Source organism: Ranitomeya variabilis, chromosome 1 (genome assembly GCF_051348905.1).
Source record: "Ranitomeya variabilis isolate aRanVar5 chromosome 1, aRanVar5.hap1, whole genome shotgun sequence".
NCBI classification, from domain to species: domain Eukaryota; kingdom Metazoa; phylum Chordata; class Amphibia; order Anura; family Dendrobatidae; genus Ranitomeya; species Ranitomeya variabilis.
Window position 1 is genome coordinate 292,937,968 of NC_135232.1, and position 21,293 is coordinate 292,959,260.

General features: G+C 43.8%; 1 protein-coding gene across 8 annotated transcripts; it reads left to right on the top strand.

Moving 5' to 3' along the window:
• The first annotated feature begins 3,896 nt into the window (after window positions 1–3,896).
• LOC143815706 (retinol dehydrogenase 12-like) lies at window positions 3,897–20,404 on the top strand. 8 transcript variants are annotated; one of them, XM_077295291.1, is made up of 5 exons: window positions 3,897–4,009; window positions 7,107–7,236; window positions 12,726–12,968; window positions 15,648–15,950; window positions 18,237–18,822. In XM_077295291.1, exons 2-5 carry the CDS (start codon window positions 7,116–7,118, stop codon window positions 18,530–18,532), a joined length of 963 nt encoding a protein of 320 aa, XP_077151406.1. In that variant the 5' UTR covers window positions 3,897–4,009; window positions 7,107–7,115; the 3' UTR covers window positions 18,533–18,822. The 8 variants fall into 8 exon arrangements, with proteins under 8 accessions (XP_077151406.1, XP_077151367.1, XP_077151376.1 ...); XM_077295252.1 differs by having other exon boundaries at window positions 3,899–4,078; window positions 18,237–20,404; XM_077295261.1 differs by having other exon boundaries at window positions 3,902–4,042; window positions 18,237–20,398.
• The last annotated feature ends 889 nt before the right edge of the window (window positions 20,405–21,293 follow it).

A 21,293-nucleotide genomic window follows, 5' to 3' on the forward strand; every position in this document is an offset into this window, starting at 1 on the left:
AACTGGCACCCTCCTCCCCTTGCGGACATCAACCACCCCTCTGGCTGTCAGGATGGTGGGTCTACTATCTGAATACACTACCAGGGCCTGGCAGTCTTTACCTCTGAGGCCTATTGCTGCCCAACACCATATTAACATTTCACTCCTGGGGGGTATTGCAATGGGGATCGGATCACTCACTGTGACACGTTCAACTTCACCACCTGAAAATTCTACCTGTTGCCTCTGCATCAGGGCTCTGATTTCATTTTGCAAGACATGATGCTCACTGGAACCAGCAGTTTCAGCCACCTGTTGTAACAAGACAATAACCTTTGCAAGACAATTTTTTATGACATTAGTACCTAAGGTCATCATGAGGTTACATTCTCGCCGATCAATATCAACAATCACCAGTCCTTGGGCGTTCAATTCTACCCGCCCCACCTTAATGGTTACCTCCTTGTACCCCACTTGTGGCAAAGGCTGACCATTACAGGCTACTATTATCAAATCACTATCTGGGCCACGGGTAATGTCTGAGTCAGCCCAATACCGTTTGTAGAGAATGTAAGGCATAGTCGTCACCTAAGATCTGGTGTCCAATAAAGCGTTCATCGGGATGCCGTCGATCACAATGGAGAGGACCTATTCCTGGGGGTTGGCCCTCTGCCCCAGGGGTCGCTCGTTTAAATGGCAGAACCTTGCGATGTGTCCTGCCTAGCTACAGCGGTGGGAGATGGGTCGTCCATCCTGATGATAGCGGTCGTTGTCTCTTCCTCTGATCGGTGGGATCCTCTTCTGTCGTCGCCAAGGGATGTCCTCCGGACGGGAAGCCAGCTGGATTTTCTCCTTTGCTGTAGGGACTGCACGGTTCTGGCTAGTGCAGCTACGCTTTTAGTCAGTTCCTGGACCTGGAGGCGCAGTCCTGCGGAGGGTCGTCATCCAGGATCTGTGCGTCGGCCTCAACGGGGGCCTGATGAAAGGATGCCACCTCCTGGTGGTACGTGATTGCGGAATGCCTAGGGGGCACTATGCGGCTGGGCGGTGGTTCATGCAGCGCCCGGATGGCCCTGTCTTTAAAATGTGCAAAGTCCAGGTCAGGGTTTTGTAAGGCCAGGATGCGCAGCTGTGTCCTGTGGGTGCTGGACAGGAGTTCCTCAATGAACTGCTCATTTAATAGTTTGTCTCCATCCTGCATGCTGTTAGGGTCAACCTGTTTAATGGCCCGTAGTGCCTCCTGGAGATTAAGGGCATAGTCCCATATGCTATCCTGTGCTCTTTGTTTGCACCCGAAAAACCTCATTTTGATTTCTGCAGCGATGCGGGTGTCAAAAGTGGTTTTAAGTTTAGCAAATATCTGCTTAACAGTTCCTTTTTCCATATCCGGCTAGGATTTTACTTCTCTTAGGGTTGCGCCAATTAGTTGGCTAGTTAGGATGCTGACCTTTTGATGTTCTGTCAGGGGATATACTTCAAATAGGCTGCAGAGCCTTTCCTTAAAGTCACTCAGTGTATGGGACTCCCTGTCTTTACCTGGTTTACTGTTGTTGTAGTGAGCATCAGTCCAGGGTAACAGCAACAGGTGTAGATGGAGTCCAGGCAGCCTAAAGACAGGTGGAAACCCCTTTAGCAGGTCAGGTTGGGAGCCTTCCACTTTGCGCTATTAGTCCCTTGCTGCCTGTAGTGTCCTAACAAGGTCCTCGTTCTCTCCTGTCCTGGCACAGTATCTGCATGGTAGGCAACCTGAGCCGTTTCTCTGGGGTCTATTTACACGGTGACTCCGGGCTCTGGAATGCTGCTGTACCTCAGGTTCTACATGGGCAGGTTACTTTCAGCTCTCTGCCCTCCGGTTCTGCTGTGGGACTTGCAGTTCCACACAGCCTCGGGCTCCCGATGCCCGGTTTCTGCGCTCAGCTGAAGGGCCCAATCATAGCCTCCTCAAGCTCCTGATCACTCCTCTGCTCCTTCCCTGTCTCTTGTCTGCACCAGACTAACTCCTCCTCCAGACCAGGATGTATATCAGGGAAGTTCTCCTAAAACCGAGTTTTGAACTCCCCCTTCTGGCCTGGAGTCAGAATGTGTTGGATGCAAGATTACCTTCCAAAGAGATCCCTCCTGTCTTCAGGCATGGCATTACCCTCCCCGAGAGGAAGGCAGCACCACTGTGGTACCCGAACTCCTGGGGTGCCACACTTACTCGCAACGTGATTGCAGGGTGCTAATAAATTTCCACGGGGCTGCTGAAGGGCTCCCTCGCTGTCACCTTGGTGCATCTGCGATCCCTCCCATGATTTGTACTAAAAAACTGGTGAAAAGTAAAGATAAAAAAAATCAAAGCATCCTTTTGCCTAGTTAAAAATCAAGAAATAAACAATCTGTATAATCGGTATTACTAGGTCTGATCTATTTGATCAAGTCTTTCAGGTAAATGCTGTAAAGAAGATCAAAACGAGACAATTTCCGTTTTTCGGCAGCCAAAAATGTATGCAAAAAATGATCAAAATGTCGCTCGTACTCCACAATGGTACCACTAGGGTATGTGCACACGTTGCGGATTTGGCAGCGAATTTGGCCCTGCGGATCCGCAGCAGTTTTCCATGCGTTGTACAGTACCATGTAAATATATGGAAAACCACATCCGCAGTGCACATGCATGCTGTGGCTTACTTTCTGCAGCATGTCAATTCTTTGTGCGGATTCCGCAGCGTCTTACACCTATTCCATTATAGGAATCCACAGGTGTAAAAACGAAGGTGAAATCTGCACAAAATCCACGGGGGATCCGCAGGTAAAACGCGTTATCGTATATTCTTATTTTCCATTGATCATATCCGTATGAGGCTTCTTTGGAACACGTAGTTGCCGTCTTTCAGGGTAAACGTGTGAACGTGGCTTAAAGAGAACCTGTCACCCCAAAAATCGAAGATGAGCTAAGCCCACCAGCATCAGGGGGTTATCTACATTGAGGGCAGAGCAAAGTACTGCAGTGCGCAGGCGCCGGGAAAGGTCAGAGAGGCCTCAACAGGGCAGACAAAGTACACCTGCGCTGGAGCCGCAGCGTGAAGACAAGAAGAGGACGTCATCGTAAGAAGATGGGAGGCCCCGGACTGGACCGCGACGCCCATCGTACCGGGACCACCCCTGGGTGAGTATAATCTAACCTCTTTTTCTCATCTTTCAGGATACATCGGGGGCTTATATACAGCATTACAGAATGCTGTAGATAAGCCCCTGATGCTGGTGGGCTTAGCAAATCTTCAAGTAAAAAAAAAAATCTACACAAGTTTGGTGTGGCCGCAGACTCGTGTTACCAGCTCATTTTTACCACACAATGAACGCAGCAAAAACAAGAATAGAAAACAATAGCGGAATTGCATTTTTCACCGCCTCATCCCTCTTGGTTATTATTTCCCATTTTTTTGCATTTCCCATTTTTTTGTATATTTTGTGGTAAAATGTATGAAAATTACAACTTGTCTCACAAAATAACAATTTGCTATACGGCAATAACGACAGGAAAATAACAGTTATTAATTCTGGATGAAGCGGAGGAAAAACGTGAAACTGGAAAGAGTCATATCAACGATACATGAGCCGCTGGGTGACTTCTTCTTTAAAGTACGTTACTGATACTGCCATTTGTATTTTATTTTGATTATGGCTCATGTATAAGGATAAAAAATGTAAGAATGAAAATGGCAGCCAGGGACAGTGACCAACAACAAGGAGCTTGCTGCTGAGGCTCAGACACCTGCACCGGAAACAGGACGGTTTATTAATACGGTTGCTGTTCAGCTTTCTCCAAATTCTTCATCATATGAACATAGCTGAAGTTCGCCATTTTGTTTTCGTATACCGGCAGCAGTCGCGGCTAGTTTAGGCTTCAATAAAATGGCCGCCGCTAACCCATGAAGGAGACATTTCTTGTTATGGAAACAGGCGCTCTACGCTTTAGAGGCGGGTCAGGCGTCAACCAATAGGAATTGAAGATTGGCGGAAGTGTGTGACCTGCTGCAGCTACAGTTCGGTAGTCGGCTAGTGGACTGTGACTGTGTAGGGGGTGAGGTAACCGGCTGCCCGGGGCGCTGTGCTTGTGGTGGGTGCCTGACTGACCAGTACGTGCTCCCTGCAGCCATGCGACCTGTCACCAGGAGCCTGTGACATTCCTATGGGTGCGGGGTGATCTGTAGAGATGGAGCAGAGCAGTGTGTGATGAGACTCACTGGGGTTGGTCGCTTTCGGGGACACTTTATTTTTCTTAGTTGCATGTATTTGAGGCTAAAAACCATTTTTGCAACCATTTTATTAAAGTGTTGCCCTAGTTGGCGTTTTCAGGCTTTTTATTGCCCTGCACCTTTAACTTTGAAGTGGTCTGTAGCCATAAATGAGCAGAGAAGACTTCCAAAGGCTCCCATTAGAATGAGCTCACTGGAGGATTCTCAGATCCCTCATTCTGCAGCCAGCAATAGACAGCGTTCAGCTATAGGACGTGAGACGCTAATGACCCTCGGCTCCTGCTTTGCTGCGAGCGTAAGCCGAGTGTCTGTGCTCTGATCCTCTTGCATGCCGGAATCTGAGCACAGGCGGAGGAGACGGAGAAAGTAATTTCTCCATCTGCTCCATGGCCAGTCTCTGTGTATATCGGACTGCACTCGGCTGACATCCGAGTGCAGTCCGATGCTTCACACGCTTCCATAGAGGTGTGTGTGAGCCGAGTCTCGCTGCTGAATCGGCATGAGAAAATAACCGCAGCTCTGCGCTGCCCACAGCATCCGATGTAACAGCCGCTAGCACTCGGCCGTGTTATACGCTCGTGTGATCCCGGCCTTTCACAGAGGATACAGAAGGCAACGTTTTTAATGAAACCTGAATAGAAAAATAATTTTTAGCCTGAAATACATGTATGGAAGTAAGAAAAGATTGTCCTGAAAGATGGACAGTACTTTAATAATATAAAAAGAATTGTGGCCTACTATGTCCTCTGCTGTGGTCCCTGCTATACACTCGGTGGTGTGACATCTCATGGGTGGTGACAGCGCCATGGACTGTCCTGTACGTCCACTTGTGTCACTGACTTGGAGCCTTCTGGAGGATAATTGTATGAGTGGGTAACTGCAGTACAGCCTCATCCACACAGCCATGTCTAAACACGTATGTGAGTAATAGCATCCGTGTCATCCATGTGTTCATTTTTACCATCCGTTTCTACCATCAGTATGTCATCTGTATGTCCATTTTTACCTTGTGTGTTATCCATGTGTCCCGTTTTTACCATCACTGTGTCTTCTGTGTCCGTTTTACCATCAGTGTGTAGAGATGGGCAGACACCTGGATGTTCGGGTTCAGCCTAACAGTTACAAAAAGTTTGGGTACCAGAACAGTACCTGGACCCCATTCACTTGAATGGGGGCTCGAGCATCCAGTGTTTGCTGCACTGTCATGTGCATGACAGTGCGGCAAACACCACTTTTGATCGGCGGTGAAATCATCCCCGCCGGTCAGAGAGCCGCGGTTCCCACGCTGTCAGACAGCAGGAGCACTCAGCTGTGATCAGAGGTATAAACTTTACCTCCGGTCACTGGTGTCAGCTGATGGGACTACTGATCCCATCATCTGACACTTGCTGCCGCTAATAACAGTGAGAGCAGGAGCGGTGGATGGGAGTATTCATCTGCTGCTCCTGCGCTGTAAATACATTTAAAAAAAAAAAAACAGCGTGGGGTCCCCCCCCATGTTTGACAACCAACCTTGCTAAATCAGACAGCTGGGGGCTGGTATTCTCAGGCTGGTAAGGGGCCATGGATATTGCACCCCCCCCAGCCTAAAAATAGCAGCCAGCAGCTGCCCACAAAAGGCACATCTATTAGATGCGCCAATTCTGGCACTTTGCCCGTCTCTTCCCACTTGCCCTGTAGCGGTGGCAAGTGGGGTTCATATTTGTGGGGTTGATGTCACCTTTCAGGTGACATCAAACCCATGGCTTAGTAACGGAGAAGCGTCTATAAGACACCTATCCATTATTAATCCTATAGTTATATTGTAATTAAAGACACAGCCAGAATAAAGTCCTTTATTTGAAATAGCGCTAAACACGCTTTTCCATTTTTATTTAAACGCCTAATTCCAGCGAAGCCCTCAATCTCCTGTAATAAATGTAAAATAAAAAAACAACAATATACCATACCTGTTTGTCATTCTGTCCCATGCCGTAATCCATGTCTGGGGGATAAACCGTTTTCAACCTGGACGGTGCCAAGATGCGAACTTCCAGGCTGAGAACCACTGGTGACTGAGCTGCTGGGAATGCAGCGTCAGTGACTAGGGGTGACGTCATAGAGGTTATGTCCGGTCACTGAGGCTCCGTTCCCAGCCGGGCTGAACTGCGTTGATCTCGGTGAGATCCCCGCTAGCACCGTGAGAAAAACTCACTTTTTCTCACTTGCTATGAGTGCGGACCACCGAGCGGCGCGCATAGCAATCTGTCAGTGACCACCTTAGAGGTCTGCAGGAGACCTCTGGTTGTCATGCCAACCCATCGACCCGCAGTCACGTGACAGGGGTCAGTGATGGGCGTTTTTCCGGCGTGCTTGCCGGAAGCGTGTGTTAAATGTCGCTGTCAGAGTTTGACATTTAACGGGTTAACAGCCGCTGGAGGATCATGATTCCTCCCGTGGCTGTTAACGGCAAATAGCTGTTCAGCTGACATGTGCCGGAAAAGATGTGGGCTCACCGCCGGAACCCACATCAAAGGGAGTAAGTCCGACATCGGCGTATTATTACACCCAATGTCAGAAAGGGGTTAAGGAAGAAAAAGCAAAGGTGGAAAACTCCCTGAAGGATTGGCACTGCTGATGTTTAGTACCTTTTATGTTTGTGGCCATTGTGATCATTGCTCCCAATATCTGCATTATTGTTTGGATTTCTTGGTTGCAGCGCTTTTTAATATATGACTTGTCTTCCATAAAAGCAGCAACAGAGCTTGTAAAAAGCCTCAGATGAATCTCCAGGCCGTTCTAAGCACCCAAAACAATAAGTAACAGTTTGGCACAGTATTCATTTGTGCTAGTATGTGAAATATTCATCCTCCTTATTACTTAGGTGACCATCTTACTTGTATCTTGCAGGAAGAAACCATGTATGTGTTGGTCACTGTGCTGGCCGCATTAGTCTTGACTTTGCTCAGAAGACGCTTCAGGAGCAGACGCCTGTGTCTTGATCCCAAACGACTGGATGGTAAAACCGTCCTCATAACAGGTAAAACGATCACACTACTAAAACAGTTATGATTTTCCAGTATTGTGAATTTTGTCCACATTATACATTACTGTGCAAGTGTGGAAAAATTGCTACAAAGTAAGAATACTTTAAAAAAGGAGCAGTGTTAATAGTTGTAAGATGTTTGCAAGTGTTTGCAGCCGCTGTTCTTAGTGCGGCGACATCTGACTGTAGCTGCATCGGCACCCATGCATTACTAAAAGCCGGTGGCTCTCAGGAAGAACAAAGGTAAGTTTCTCCAAAGTGCCGCACTTTCAATACTTAGCTGGGCACAATCCTAATGCTATTAACCTGCAGATTACACCCATGTGTACATTAATAGCATTAACTGACTTTACAGGTTCCCTTTAACTCCATCAAATGGCACATAGTGGGTGTCATTGTCATCTATTGGGAACACAGCAATTGGACAATGGTGAATGATGGTGCCCAAGAATCCCTACTGATAACTAAAGCATAAAGAGACACATGTAGAGAGGCCTTCTGCTCACATTTTTTATGACAGTGCATCTCTCCGACATGTTTAATCTTTTTGTTAACTTGTTTCAAGTGTACAGTTGTGCTCAAAGGTTTACATACCCCTGCAGAATTTTTGCTTTCTTGGCCTTTTTTCAGAGAATATGAATGGTAACGCCAAAACTTTTTCTCCACTCATGGTTAGTGGTTGGATGAAGCCATTTATTGTCAAACTACTGTGTTTTATCTTTTTTAAATCATAATGACAACCCAAAACATCCAAATGACCCTGATCAAAAGTTCACATACCCCATTTCTTAATAACACGTATTGCCCCCTCTAACATCAATGACAGCATGAAGTCTTTTGTGGTAGTTGTGGATGAGGTTCTCTATTTTCTCAGATGGTAAAGCTGCCCAATCTCCTTGGCAAAAAGCCTCCAGTTTCTGTAAATTCCTGGGCTGTCTAGCATGAACTGCCCGCTTGAGATCTCCCCAGAGTGGCTCAATGATATTGAGGTCAGGAGACTGAGATGGCCACTCCAGAACCTTCACTTTGTTCTGCTGTAGCCAATGACAGGTCGACTTGGCCTTGTGTTTTGGATTGTTTTCATGTTGGAACGTCCAAGTACGTCCCATGCGCAGCTTCCAGGCTGATGATTACAAATTTGCCTCTAGTATTTGCTGATAACGTGCTGCATCCATCTTTCCTTTAACTTTGACCAAGTTTCCTGTGCCTTTGTAGCTCACACATCCCCAAAACATCAGCGATCCACCTCCGTGATTTACAGTAGGAATGGTGTTCCTTTCACCGTAGGCCTTGTTGACCTCTCTCCAAATGTAACGTTTATGGATGCCTCCTCATGCGTTGTTTTGACGCTGCACTGAACTGTGTAGAACGCAACATGTTGCATTTTGTTGTGGTCGGCACAGCGTCAAAACGACGCATGCGGAGGTATCCGCATACATCCGCATGGCCTGCGTACCCAATGTTAAAGATATAGTATGCAGGACGCATGTAGACATAGGTGGAGCTGAAGGAAGAGGTGTGGCAGTGGGCAGAGCTTAACTGAGGAAGAAGGCTGCCATCCGCAGCCCTGCCGAACGCTAGTGTGAAACTAGCCTATGTAAACTTTTGAGCACAACTGTATGTATCTCTTGTGTATGGAAAATCACTTTGTGACTCTTAATTCCAATGATTTTGGGGGGTTTCAAGGCTTGTGCCCTCTCGAATGCAATCTTGTGCCACCACTTTTGTTTAAAAACCTGTAGACATGGGGGTCAGTCTGTACATTAATAATGTTTTAAAGCTGTTCAGCTGCTGCACTGAGAGTCCCGCTACCAGGAGGAAATTATCTTTATTATTCCTGGTAGCCTCCGACCGTCAGTCATACGATTGGAGCGGGGCGTCTTCAGTCACCAACCAGTACACATTGAGCAGAGGATGTAACCACGACGTGGAACTGACTGAGAGCCGGATCTGTATTTGCTGAGCGAGCTGTCAGTCATAGTGTGGGGCGTGGTTACATCTGCCGCTCACTGTATACTGATTGGTGACTGAAGATGCTTCCGCCGCGCCTCTGTGACTGAAAGCCAGAGGCTAGGCGGAGGAATAAAGTTAGTTTCCTAGTCCCGGTAGCGGGGCTTTCAGTGCAGCAGCCGCTCAGCTTTAGAACACTATTAATCTGCAGATTGACTCCATATCTGCAGGATAATATGTTTTTGGGATATGACAGACACAAAGCAGTGTAATGAGATCCAGTCCTCTATGTATACATTTACAACAAAAGGTCCACCATATTAATTCTAAAGGCACTTCAACCTATTATACTTATACAACTATTTCGATCCAATAAGGGTCGAACACCAAAGAGATCCTTTAAAAGAGTAATATTTTATTAAGCTATTTTTTAAAAAAGACATAAAAAGCAGAACAATTCACAGAAAGGGAAGCTGCTGAAATCCAGACCCCAAGTGAACAATTATAATAGCAATAATATCTAAATAACACCTGAGCAATGTCAATATAAAAAAAATGGACAATGATTCGGTAGACACAATATCCGTAGAAAAAAAGGATTCCAATAAGTGTTATCTCATCATGCTCTAGATTTTTTACATATAGTCAGTTGACAAATATATATAAAGATATGGAGAAAATACCCTAACTGGGTTATAACTAACCATAAAAAATTGTTATCTTAATATATTGCTCCATTCATATTGTGATATAGACACTGACACATATAATAATATATTGTTTTAAAGTCCCGATGATAGCAGTTAGCGTAAATTAATATCCTAATTGTTTATGGGCAAGTTTGTTGAAAAAATATGTATCTATGTCACTGGCGGATATAAATGGATACTAGTATTCAATGTGCTCGTATCACTAGTGAAGCAAAATGTATATTTAACAGCGAGCAAAAGTAAGAACACCCAATTTATACCGCCCTATATGCGTACTATAGTAAACTTGCCATTAGGGAGTAAATATAATGCCACTGCAGAGCAGATATTAAATAAAAATAAGGTAAATACCTATATCTCGGGGCTTTGTAGATCTGGATCCAAACAGCAGCGTCCCCTCACCCCGACGCGCGTTTCGCCACCAGCTTCTTCTACAAAGCCCCGAGATATAGGTATTTACCTTATTTTTATTTAATATCTGCTCTGCAGTGGCATTATATTTACTCCCTAATGGCAAGTTTACTATAGTACGCATATAGGGCGGTATAAATTGGGTGTTCTTACTTTTGCTCGCTGTTAAATATACATTTTGCTTCACTAGTGATACGAGCACATTGAATACTAGTATCCATTTATATCTGCCAGTGACATAGATACATATTTTTTCAACAAACTTGTCCATAAACAATTAGGATATTAATTTACGCTAACTGCTATCATCGGGACTTTAAAACAATATATTATTATATGTGTCAGTGTCTATATCACAATATGAATGGAGCAATATATTAAGATAACAATTTTTTATGGTTAGTTATAACCCAGTTAGGGTATTTTCTCCATATCTTTATATATATTTGTCAACTGACTATATGTAAAAAATCTAGAGCATGATGAGATAACACTTATTGGAATCCTTTTTTTCTACGGATATTGTGTCTACCGAATCATTGTCCATTTTTTTGATATTGACATTGCTCAGGTGTTATTTAGATATTATTGCTATTATAATTGTTCACTTGGGGTCTGGATTTCAGCAGCTTCCCTTTCTGTGAATTGTTCTGCTTTTTATGTCTTTTTTAAAAAATTGCTTAATAAAATATTACTCTTTTAAAGGATCTCTTTGGTGTTCGACCCTTATTGGATCGAAATAGTTGTATAAGTACCTCTATGTATACAGTCAGGATCGGATGTAGACGGCAGCACCCATCTGATCCTAGTGTCTTCATTAGTTGCCCATCTGAATTGTATAGGCGGCACTTTAGCCTTTTCTTCTACTGTTTTTTTTTTTTTGTCCAGTTCGGCAGTAAATATCCTGATTTAATGCAATAAATGTAGAATAGTATTGTGAAGTGATATCTGCAGTAAATCCCCTGGCGGTTATAGGGGGGTTTTCACATAGCTTTGCATTCCAGATGCCTCCTGGTCAGACTTACTTTGACCACGACTCTGTGATACTCATTATCATCAGTATTGGCAACATATTAATTTGCCTTTAATCCACTTACAGAGAATGTTAGTAAATGATCTCTTAATTATCCGCGTGGCCTAATCTCTATACAGTTGTCATCTCTTATTAAAGCCTCTCACTGCCTGGCACATGCTCCTGGAGCGTGTGTGTGTAGAAGGCCATGCTGGGATTTGGCCACTCTAGTCCCCACCGATGCCAAGTGACCAAAACTTTTTCCAAGTGGGGCTTGTGTCCAGCGGAACGTTGCGATCGATGCCTGTGAATGAATTAGCGCTGACAGAGATGTAAGTAGCCCCGTTTTAAAAAGGAAACGAAGCTCTTTGTGCCTCTTGGCGGGCCGGTACTATTGTGCCACTCTACTTTACCCCAACAGGGGAAGGGACGTCTCCTGGACACCAGGCCCTGCTTGCCGCAGGTTCTTTAACAACATGCTGAATTTCTGTTCCACTCCTAAAACAAGAGGAGACTGGAAGATGTTTCTTCAATGTCGTTTTCACTTGTTTCCTTGTTGGAAGCCGATCAGCAGTCGTGCAGGGCCAAAGTGTCAAAACTGCAGATCTCTATTCATCTTGTGCATCATTCTATGGACCGAATTCACTGAAAGTAACATGAGCCAATCTGGACTCATAGTCTGAGTGAAGAGCTACTGACAATTGTGGATTGGCTGGGTTGTCACCGACATCTAGCGAGAATTTCATGTCACTAGAACCTTTAGAAATAGATTTCCTTACAAAATTGGTGACATCTTGCACTGATCGTTAGCACAGCCGGCGTTCTCCTCCAGATCTACTTTCACAATTCTGATGATCATTATTGGAGACAAGCTTGTTGTGTGACAGTGGTGAAGTCGGATTCCTTTCCATCTGATTAGCATCTACAGTTCTTCAGAATGCAAATCTCCAAAGCAAGTTATGTTCCCCAACCTCTTAAGTATTGGCCCTCAGGTAGTACTGTGAGATTTTATCTCCTAAAGCCATCAAAATTGAAAATCCAGAGTTCAGGCCTGGTCCATAATACAGGCTTTAACACCGCCCACACCATCGCTTGGCAGTTTGTGTACACTGTGCATAGGCAGAAAGCTGCCAATCAGTGGTGAGGGTGGGGTTATTAGGAGGCACAAGAGATGTATTTCTGCAGTGATAATCTCCTGCTAATAAAACACTGATTTTATTGAAGCAGGAACCTACAGCTTAGTAAGTGACACATCACTAGAATCAGGCTCGCTTGCCCTACATCTTGCTGCTATGAAATTTCAGATTACATAGCAAAAACATGCTGGCAGTTTCTACATTTTTATACAGGTAGCCATGCCACTAGGTTCTCATTGGACTCATTGTCTCGTTAAACATTAGGTGGGGCATCAGGAATCGGGAAGGAGACCGCCATCTCTCTGGCAAGACGTGGCGCACGTGTCCATATCACAAGTCATGATGACCAGAAAGGGGAAGCAGCTCTACGACACATCAAAAGAGAAAGTGGCAGCATGAATGTCCGCTTCTGGAATCTCAACCTGGCGGACCTGCAAAGCATCCGCAACTTCTGTAAGGAGTTTCTGAAGAATGAGAGCCGCCTAGACATTCTTATTAACAACGACGGTAAGTGGCACAATGTGCAATGACCGAGGAAACAGGAATGGGGACGAGGTGAATCTACATGATATTCCCATCCCAGCTCTGTACTGCCATGCTGATCTATGGGCTTCCATGGACAGCCCGGCAGTGCAGAAGGGGCATCATTCATCTTCCCCTTTCTCATCACATTCAGGAGGTCCGCTTCCTCCACATCTTCTCTGGTCCAGAGGAGGATTAGGATCCAGATATAAGGTAGAGGAAATGTTTGCTCAGAAAATGTGCACATACAGCAGATCTCCAGATGTGATGTGCTCAGGGCCCTCCTTTTCCCATTCAGTAAGGGTGTGAAGAAATGACACTGGCCTCCATATCTCGCTGTGATCACGAGTCTTCAGTGTGGTGACAGCAGCTATGTGTGTAGTTATGGATGAACCCTAGTATTGTTGGCATTCTTGTAGATCCTTGCAAAAAGCGTCATTACCCAAAAATAGACTCTGTAAATGACCATTGCTAAACGGCATGGGATATAGTATGGGACACCAATCCTAACCGTCTCCTTGTCCTCGAATGTTACCTTTTTGGCCAAGGGGCATCATGATCCAACAGTGACCACATGGTGCCTGTTGGCTGATTGATCGACATTAGAATATATTGTTTACATTGTGAGAGTGACTTTATAGATAAACCGTATAAAAGGGTGGTCTGGCGACTGCGCCGCACCCCTTTTGCACCATTACAAGTCTAATGACCCACAGCTGCATTATCCATTAAAGTAGCCATTGTTTTCTGTTTTCTCTGCCCTCCTTACATGTATGAATCTGACTAATTACTGGCATTTAAATGAGGTGCGCTGTAGTTACAAATGACAGTAATGTGCTTCAATACCACACATGGCCACTAGATGGGGCTAGATGATTGGTTGCAGTGACCTCCGGCTCCTACATTGCTGCGCTGCTTCTGCCCCGACCATAAGGACACATCATCCATCGTGTTCACGGGATTCTTGGTGTTTTCAGTGATATGAGGGAAGCAGCAGAACTATAGGTAACAGCAAAACAATCACAAGTAGTACTCATTGCAACCCATACATTGGTTTTAACGCAAGGTATTTTTTTCTTGCTTGTTTATTTTTTTATTTGAAAAGCATGTATTTATCCTTTGCTTTGTCCCATTTTTTATATATACATAACATTTTTACAAATGATAGAAAGTTAATCATCTATTAGGGAATAAAAATACTAGTGTAGAGCACATGTTAATAACAAATAGTCAGCCAGCCTGTAAGAACCAATTCATAACTGGATCTCACAGACCAGCGTACTCTAGGGTCATCACATGACCTCAGGGTAACGTGGTAACCATCGGGACCCGCAATTCTCATCGTGGGGGTCCAGTGGTTACTAGGGGGTCTTGTGACCCCCTGGTAACAAAGTAAATACCGCTGTCGCAATTGACAATGGTATTTAAGGGCTTAATCGGCCCCGATCAGTCGCAAAACCGTCCGGCTTCGATACTGCAGGGTGTTAGCTGTCATGTACAGCTGACACCTGCGGGAATCACCGCTGCTGTGTGGCGATATGCCTTTATTCTCCATCTCCATTTTAGAACAGCAGTGAGGGGATAAGGCCCCTTAACGACTGCCGTTTTAATCCGTATCGGCTGTCTTTAAGGGGTTAAGAGACATTTGATCTAGGAGAACCTAAGAGTTGCCAATGCTTACAGATATCCATGTATAATTTTGTTCAGCTTCCTATGACCTACTTGTCCTTATAGATGGCTTAGGAGGCTTGATCCTACTGACAGATTCCTTTTAAAGGGGATCTGTCACCCCAAAATTCGCCTATAAGCTGTGGCCACCGGCATCAGGGGCTTATCTACAGCATTCTGTAATGCTGTAGATAATCCCCCGTTGTCACCTGAAAGAGAAGAAAAATAAGTTACATTATACTCACCCAGGGGCGGTCCCGGTGCCTCTCTGTCCTTTCCCGGCGCCTGCTCACTGCAGTACAAATTACGGCTGCGCAGGAGCCATGGCAGGAAGAAAAGAAGAGAACGTCATCGCATGAAGATGGGAGGCGCCGGAGTCAGACCGCGATGCCCATTGCACCGGACAGCAGCGGGACCACCCCTGGGTGAGTATAATATAACCTGTTTTTCTTATCTTTCAGGTGACATCGGGGTCTTATCTACAGCATTCCAGAATGCTGTAGATAAGCCCTGATGCCAGTGGCCTTAGCTTATAGGCGAATTTTGGAATGACAGATTCCCTTTAATACAATTGTCACAAATCGCAGGATAGATGGGACCCCCACTGACCTCTAGAACAGGTGTCACAAAGAATTAGTGTGTGTGTAAGAGCCATTCTGTCAGTCCCATAGAAGTATATGGAGCTTTGGTTAAGGATGCACCCTGGACTTTGGGGTGTTCATTCTCTAGACTGGTAGACATTCCAGTTGTTGAACCCCCAGTGACTGTGTATTTTTCACCTGTCCTGTGTGTTTAGTGGGAAGCCAAGTATGCTTTTTCTCTGCTACCCAGCTGAAAGTTTTGTACTTTCTTTGTCTTAAATATCTAAGATACCGTTGCTATATGTTACAAAAAACAAACATATTTTTTTTTTTATGTAATGAATATTACTTTTACTGTTTTGACTTTGTCTCTGATTGTATTTTATGATCTTAACTAACGTCTTGTAATTGACAGGTGTGCCAGCAGTGTTGGCCTGGACAGATGACGGGTTCAGCATGTGCTTCGGGGTCAACCACTTGGGTCCTTTCCTTCTCACCAATCTCTTGCTAGAACGGTTAAAAAGTTGTCCTCCAAGCCGGATTGTTAACATCACGTCTAACGTTCACAAGTATCAGAAGCTGGACTTCGCTGACTTAAACTACAACATTGTGCCACTGTTCACCTACTGCCGGAGCAAGCTGGCAAATGTCTACTTTACCCAGGAGATAGCACGGCAGATGGAGAGGCATGGAGTCACCGCGTGTGCCGTTCACCCAGGTCAGGTTTCTAATGTTGTTCCCTCTTAGTACCTATGGTGCCTGATTTATGGTTCCAGCCATCAGTTATTTTTCCGGTCTTAAAAACCGTACATATCTAGAACCTGTCGCCAGCACAATGACCATTTATGTGACTGATGTCTGTTAGTCCTGTTATACATGAGACATCTATACTGGGAAGTCATTTTTCTTTCAGTAATAATAATTAATATATTATATGATTATGATGATTATATTATAATAATCATATATATACTGTAATGCAGTCCATGTAGTGTCACCAACGTCTGAATTCAGCCCAAGTTCACACTTTCATGTGTAATATGCCATCTTAAAAGCTTGTGCAGGAGACTAGAGAGAAGCAATACAAATTCTTCTGTCTTTACTTCTGGATTTTACTGTTAACTCATTCTTCTGGCTGCTATCTATGTACTGCAATACATAGAGGCTGTAGAAGCCTAACGGGTTCAATGATTTTGCTGAAATAGTAAAGAGCCAAACAGGTTTATTTAAATTCTAAAAGAAAATGCTTTTCAGACAACAGTGTGCACACCTAAGTAACAAAACATGACCATAAAGGTCAGAAGCCTCAATGTTTACAGACCAGTGCTGTTTTCATTGTTATATACTACATGAAAATCCTGTGTTCTCCAATCCTAGTTATCCTCCAAGCCGTCTGTATGCATGTATGTTAGTAAAGCTAGCCATACAGTTTAGATAGCTGTAGACCAGAAGTTATCCCTCCTGACTCCTCTATACACGTGCACGTTTCATTAAGCTTCCTAAAGAGGATCTTTCACCTCATGTTACACTGGACTTATGATGCAAAAGTGGCTGCAAAGCAGAATGAAACTTTATTTTTTTTTGCCTTTCCATTCTGGAGGTATTAGCAGTCAAAGTATTTGGCAGCAAGTGAGTTAATTCTCCTTACGTCTAAGGCCTCTTTCACACTTCAGTTTTTTGGCGTCAGTCTAAAACCGCCAGTTTCCTCAAATAACGGATCCGTCATTTTTTTTTGGCGGATCCGTTATTTTCCCATAGACTTGCATTGTCGACGGATTGTGACGAATGGTCGTCAGTTCCATCCGTCATGCGACGGATCCGTCGAAATTTGGCGGACGTTGTCTAGATATAGACAGACATTGAAACGTTTTTTGTCAACGCCAAAATAACGGTTCGCAGCGGATCCGTCGCGTCCGTCATTCCATAGAATGGGCGACGGATCCGTCACGACCGTCATTTCGGCTGATCCGTCGCCCCAATCCGTTTTTTCAATTGCGCATGCTCCAAAAAGTAGATACTTTTCCCAGACAACCCCCAAGTAATGGATCCGTCAAAAAAACGGATCCGTTGGAACCGTTTTCTGAACAATTGTGACGGATTGTGTCGGAAGTGACTGATGCCAAACAACTGAAGTGTGAAAGAAGCCTAAGTGGGTGTTACCAGATTTTTCACTAGGAGCATGTACTCCTTCACCCTGTATTATGATGACCAATCATAAGCAGGCAGCAATAAAGAGAAAGAAGAGCATGCCCCCACCATAGCTTAGAGGAGGTTTCTCCCTCTGAGGCATGTAATAACAGAAAGTCCTCCTGATTACAAGTTGCTATGAGCACAATAAACATAGGTGTGATACTGACACCTTTGAGCGATCATCTCCTTCCTATTTATATAGGGGTAGGGATCGTACAGCTGAGTGTAGCGTTGTGACTTTACAAACTCTTCTCCTCCTGTAATAACACTGTCACTTCTGCTGTATTGCCCCTCTCTCCCAACGTTGCCTGTCTTCAGTTGTTTTGTGGTGAGATCAGGTAAGCGTCATTATACGCCTCATACAGGAGTAGCCTGTTCTAAGCTATACTAGGGGCTGGATCTGCATTCCCGTGAGTATTACTGCCTGCTTATGATTGGTCAGTGTCATACAGGGGAATGAAGTGCACGCACCTGTGTAAACTCTGATAACAGCCTCTTGGACTTGTCAAAAATTAACTTATTAGCTGCCAAATACTTTGATTGTCAATATCTTCGGAATAGAGAGGTGAAACTAAAAAACGAAAAGATTCTGCTCTGCAGCCACTATTACATCATGTGTCCAGTTCAGCAAGAAATAATTTGGTGACAGGTCTTCTTTAATAGGTGCTTATCTCCCTTAGAACATGAGTAAATCTTTTTTTTTTTCTGCCTGTGAAATCTGTCAGCCGCCATACACATTAATGGGCAGCAGTTTACAAGTAAAGGACAGATAGTCATCTATGAGCATGCTAAACTGTCTCCTTCTTTTTTGCAGGTTATGTGGCCGGCGATTGGACCTCCCAATTCTCAATTCTGTTCCGCATAGTGATGTATGTCATCACATCGGTGTTCTTCATTTCATGCCAAGCAGCGTCCCAAACTGTTATATACTGTGCTATATCTGATGACATTCTCCATCACAATGGCGGCTACTTCTCAGACTGTAAGCCCTGCAAGCTACGCCCTTTTGTTAAGGACGCTGGTATTGCCAAAAAGCTTTGGGAGGCCAGTGAAGCTATGGTTGGACTTACGTCTTCAGCAAGGGAGCATCTAGCTACAAGAAGAAGATAGTCATGTTTTGTTTGTTTTTTCATATGGCTGCTGTATACATAATGCTGCATGAAAATGTTTGTCTTTTTTTTACATGAGTATTTATTGCATTTCAGTCTGCTTCTTTTTAATCTTCAGAAAGAAAAACTGTATTTGCACTGTATGTGCAACTAGAAAATCCATGCACTTACATAGGTGTGTCACGAGATGTTTATATTGTCTACAGCAAAGAACTAACAGGTAAACATTTCCAATTCACTGATCCTCACACTTTTCTCTCTACTCCACTGATTCCCATATCCGGAACAAGGAAAATTAAAAAAAAAAAACAGTGTCCACCTATTAGTAAAGTAGTGCAGTTCCCTTTTGTATCTACTCACGAAATAGGCTCTTTACAACAATATATGAAAAATCTTCAAAACCTCATTCATGAAATGGGAGTTTCACCTTTAAAGCTTCTTCTGGGGGTATGGGCTCCTTCTGATTTCATCTTTAAATCCTAATTTTTTCCAATAAATTCATACTATTTAATGGTTATCTCTTATGAAACATGAGATTAAATTATGATTCTTATTATCTGACTCTCAATACCATTAAATCATTAAAGGGAAACCATACTTTCAAGCATCTTTTCAGTATAACGTTTCTGAGTGAGTATGTGAGCAATAGAACTGGCTATAATATTGTAGTCTACAGAGGGGAAAACTGCTGAAAAGGCAGGATACAGCTCTAATTTGCAATTGACTCATGAGCTGCTGGGAAGAGATATTCTGCTATGGCGTCTCCCATACAAAGCACAGCTCACAGAGAGGAATTCCTGCTGTGCTTTCCTTTTTTAGCACACAGACAAACAGCAGCGTGGATGAAATTACACAGCATTTATGATATGAATCTACTGCTGGATTGAGGTAAAAGACTTGCTAGAAAGCTCAGCACAATTTTTCAGAAGAGCAAGGGGGAGAGGAAGATGCAACTGATATGTGGGGAAGGAAGAAGGTTTCTCTCATAAGTTATATTATAAAGTTTCTTATATTCACCTTTAATACTGATTTATGTAAAGCTTGCTGAAAGTTCGGGTCTCATCACTTGAACATATATAAAAATCTAATATGGATATATCAAAAGATTCCCCATAGGGGATAATTGAAACAAAGTATAAAATACTTGAGTCAAACTAGACCAATTGTCAAAAAACAAATACAATTTCCCTGAAATCTAAACAGTACCAATAATACAGATATGAGAATTGAAATACCATATGTATTATTTACAGGATTACCAATATCTTTACCTGTGTTTTTTTTACTTTGTGGAGAGATTGCTAATTTTCTATATATAATTTGTAAAAGGGCAACACCCTGTAAGAAGCAGGAAAGGTGAATCTCGGATTAGGCTGAGGAGACACGACGTTACTGCCATTTTTATGGAAGGTGGTTTTAAAAATGTTGATATTCAGTTTCAAAGAGCTTATTCTGTTAAGTAGGATACAGTTTTGCTTTTGATGCAAAAGGAACTGCCAGCCCCTCACAATTAGTAGCCTCTCTTGTTTTTTCTTTTCTTTTGTTCCCAATATAGGAATCTGTGGAGTAAATAAGAGTGTTTCCCTGCTTGTGGTTTGCACTATTATTTTGAATTCACAACACTAGAGAGAACCTTTACCTAGCTAAGTGCCTCATACTGAGCAGTTTATAGGTTTTCTAGGTGTTAATATTTGGTAGAGTATAATCAGCTGAAATCCCTAACGCTGTGGTTTTGAGCTTTTGATATTTCCCTTTAATTTATCATTATATTTCTATGTAATTCTTGGTTAATTTAATGATATTAAAGGGGTATTCTCAAGTTACTAAATTTCTGTAATTCGATAGTGTGAAAATAAAGTTACAATTGAATTGCTTTTTCTATCTGTTGGCATTCAACTACAATGAGCGCTTGTATCTTTCCTAATGTACAGCTGATTTCCATGAAGTTCAGCCACCAGTCCCTCCCAGAACCTTGAGCTGAGAGTGCGCAGCAGTTACATTCCAGTAGAGGAGTTAACTCATAACATACCAGCCATACCTTTTTTTTCCCCCTTCTGCTTCTGACAAGCTTTTGTTATAAATCCTGAAAAATCACCAGCTCTCAACATCGGCTGTTTTCAGAGCAGGTCTTCTAGTCCACTATCATGTCCAGATCTTGTAGAAATGCCTTATTATCTCACTTTAACTACAGTGATGGCAGTGTAGAATCATAACAAACCCCCGAAAGCTAAATGTGTTACAGCAGAACTTCTGCTGAGCTTTAAGGTACCTTCACACGAAGCGACGCTGCAGCGATAGCGACAACGATGCCGATCGCTGCAGCGTCGCTGTTTGGTCGCTGGAGACCTGTCACACAGACCGCTCTCCAGCGACCGACGATGCCGAGGTCCCCGGGTAACCAGGGTAAACATCGGGTTGCTAAGCGCAGGGCCGCGCTTAGTAACCCGATGTTTACCCTGGTTACCAGCGTAAAATGTAAAAAAAACAAACAGTACATACTTACATGCGTCCCCCGGCGTCCGCTTCCTGCACTGTGTGAGCGCCGGCAGTAGCAGGGCACAGCGGTGACGTCACCGCTGTGCTGTGCTTTCACTTTGCGGCGCTCAGTCAGTGTGGGAAGCGGACGGCGGGGGACGCATGTAAGTATGTACTGTTTGTTTTTTTTACATTTTACGCTGGTAACCAGGGTAAACATCGGGTTACTAAGCGCAGCCCTGCGCTTAGTAACCCGATGTTTACCCTGGTTACCAGTGTAAAATATC

Excerpts from the sequence above, each read along its gene's own strand:
- LOC143815706 (XM_077295234.1), top strand. Across the intron at positions 12,969-15,647 it reads CATTCTTATTAACAACGACG|GTGTGCCAGCAGTGTTGGCC; the intron begins GTAAGTGGCACA and ends TGTAATTGACAG. Across the intron at positions 15,951-18,236 it reads CGCGTGTGCCGTTCACCCAG|GTTATGTGGCCGGCGATTGG; the intron begins GTCAGGTTTCTA and ends TCTTTTTTGCAG.